The 2,728-nt window shown below is 29.6% G+C and overlaps 1 protein-coding gene across 1 annotated transcript in view; it reads left to right on the top strand.

The window, feature by feature from the left end:
• Positions 1-2,728, top strand: part of LOC106463751 (anaphase-promoting complex subunit 7-like) — a 33,701-nt gene that overhangs the window by 17,510 nt on the left and 13,463 nt on the right. Inside the window, exon 7 of the mRNA XM_013923811.2 lies at positions 1,776-1,863. Within this exon, the coding sequence (XP_013779265.2) occupies positions 1,776-1,863 (88 nt within the window). The remainder of the gene's footprint in view (positions 1-1,775; positions 1,864-2,728) is intronic.

Raw genomic sequence — 2,728 nt, 5'->3', positions numbered from 1 at the left:
ATATATATATGTGTGTGTGTGTGTATATATATTGATCAAATTAATTCAATTAGTACTTATTGTACTATATCTCATTGTCAAAAGTTTCTTTGTCTTCCTTTCAGAGATTATATACAGCTCTTTCAAAAAAGATTCCCTCATAAACACACTTACGCTAATGTGTAACCTTATGCCACAGCAAAGTTTTAAATTAACTGGCAGGAGATTTATGTGAAATCAAGAAGAACCTCCAAACTAATTACTTCAAACAAAATCAATAAACAAGCATGGAGACAAATAAAGTACATTTATTACCTTTATGTAGCATATCAAAAATTCAGAACCATAATGTAGTTTGATTATTTGAAGACACGGGATCAAGGAAGGCTTCTGTGACATAGTAACTAAAATTTTGGAATTTACAATCCATATAAGGAAAAAGGTAGATATACAGCAAACAAATTTAAAAATAAAATAAAAAATGAATCTCAGCCAACGATTTTGTTAGCTTCAGAACTTTGGAAATAGTAAAACAGGAAAGGCAGTCAATTAAATTTTGCAATTTTTGATACCATGAATTTCAAAATATTTACTGTCCTTAAAGACCCCAATTTGCCACTTTCTTTGTATGTTAATAATTTTTACCAATATAGATAAGGTGTTTAAATATTTCTATTCCCCAAATAAAGTTAACATTTGAGGGGGATGCAAAAATAAATTAGTGACTGCAGTGTGCATTTTATTAATACATCCAAAACAGATGGTAACAAAATGTACATCAAAACAAAATTCTAAATATGAACATTTTAGTTGTATTTTGTAGCTGATTTGAGTAGTGCAATCAAATGGAATATTTTAAAATTTAATGATGTAATTTGTCTTTATAAAACAATGGGGTTCTGGGTTGGAAAGGTTTAAATCCAATCAGCTTGACTACTAATTTTATAACTTATAACTCATATTTTTGTTTAATTTTGAAAATAATCATTAAAAGTAATAAAATGTGGAAAACTGGTATTTTAACTTCATAATGAAGTTTTCAATATACATTTTAACACCAAGAAAGTATTTAATATACAATCTTTTGAACTTGATGTAAAAGATTATTGACTTCCCATCGACAAGAACTTATTTAAATTTGGTAACCTTGGTTATCACTGATGCCTATAAGTTACTAAATTATACACAATGAAATGTCTTATAAATGGGTCCCGTTATGTAGGTCCCTTGGTCAGACAGTGGTAAGTCTGCAAACTTATAGTGCTAAAATTTGGTGGTTGATTCCACCTTGTGGACACGGCAGATAGTCCAATGTGGCTTTTCTCTGACATGAGTAATCAACCACATTATTTTGTATAGTGCAGAAGTACTTATGAATTTGTTACTAAGTTTCCATCTCAGTGTTCAATAATAGAAGATTGTTCATCAGGTTCAAAATATATGCAGAACAGAAACTAGCATTTCTCCATAAATATTTGTTCTTTTGAAACGTTTATTTGTAATTGGTATTTATAAAGAAAACTGCTGATGTTTTGTTATACTTTACCAGTTATTTACCCAAAGTTTTGAAGGATTAAACTGTTATATAGGAGTAAGATAATTGAGTCCTTAGAGTAAATATCAATACTGGAAAAAAGAAAAAACTTGATTAGTTTCTGATAGTCATAGCATTGGTTACTCGTTATTTTCTGAATACTTCGAAACATAGCTGATGACTTGTACTTAGTATTAAAAGTTCGCAGTTAAAACGGAACATAATTTTTTCTTTTTTTCAAATAATTTGACTTAATGTGTAGGCTGCCTTCATGGATTAAAGCTTTTGCTCACTTACATGCCAGAGAACACCAGAACTCTGTTGCCACCTTCAAACAGCTAGAAAACAAGGTAACTGTTTCTGTAGTGGAAAATTTTATCTTCTCTTCTGATATATTCGATCTGAATAATTATTGAATTTAAACTGTTTTCTTAGGTCTTTTGGAATACTTACTGTATTGTACATTATTTTCTGTTTATCTGTATATATGTAAAGTCAGTTCCTAGCCATCAGAACAGTTAAGTTTCAGTGTTTATATTTAGGTCACATAATTAGCTTGCACTTCTTGCAATGTGAAAGTGTAGATAGTATTATAATCTGACTAATAATATAATACCAACAATTGCACTAGTATATAGAACCGTGTAGACAGTATGATAACCTGACTAATAATATAATATAATACCAACAATAACACTAGTATACAGAACGGTTTAGATAGTACGATAACCTGACTAATAATATAAGCGTCCTGTATACTAGTGTTATTGTTGGTATTATATTATTTGTCAGGTTATCATACTATCTACACCGTTCTATGTTGTAGTGTTATTGTTGGCATTGTATTATTAGTCAGGTTATCATACTATCTACACGGTTCTATATACTAGTGCAATTTTTGGCATTATATTATTAGTCAGATTGTCATACTATCTAAACTGTCCTGTATACTAGTGTTATTGTTGGTATTATATTATTAGTCAGGTTATCATACTATCTACACCGTTCTATGTTGTAGTGTTATTGTTGGCATTGTATTATTAGTCAGGTTATCATACTATCTACACGGTTCTATATACTAGTGCAATTGTTGGCATTATATTATTAGTCAAATTGTCATACTATCTACACTGTCCTGTATACTAGTGTTATTGTTGGTATTATATTATTAGTCAGGTTATCATACTATCTACACCGTCCTGTTTACTAGTGCTA

The sequence above is a fragment of the Limulus polyphemus genome, unplaced genomic scaffold, assembly GCF_000517525.1.
Source record: "Limulus polyphemus unplaced genomic scaffold, Limulus_polyphemus-2.1.2 Scaffold1474, whole genome shotgun sequence".
Lineage (NCBI taxonomy): Eukaryota > Metazoa > Arthropoda > Merostomata > Xiphosura > Limulidae > Limulus > Limulus polyphemus.
The sequence above is the reverse complement of the archived record's forward strand: the minus strand, read 5'-3'. Positions and strand labels throughout refer to the sequence as shown.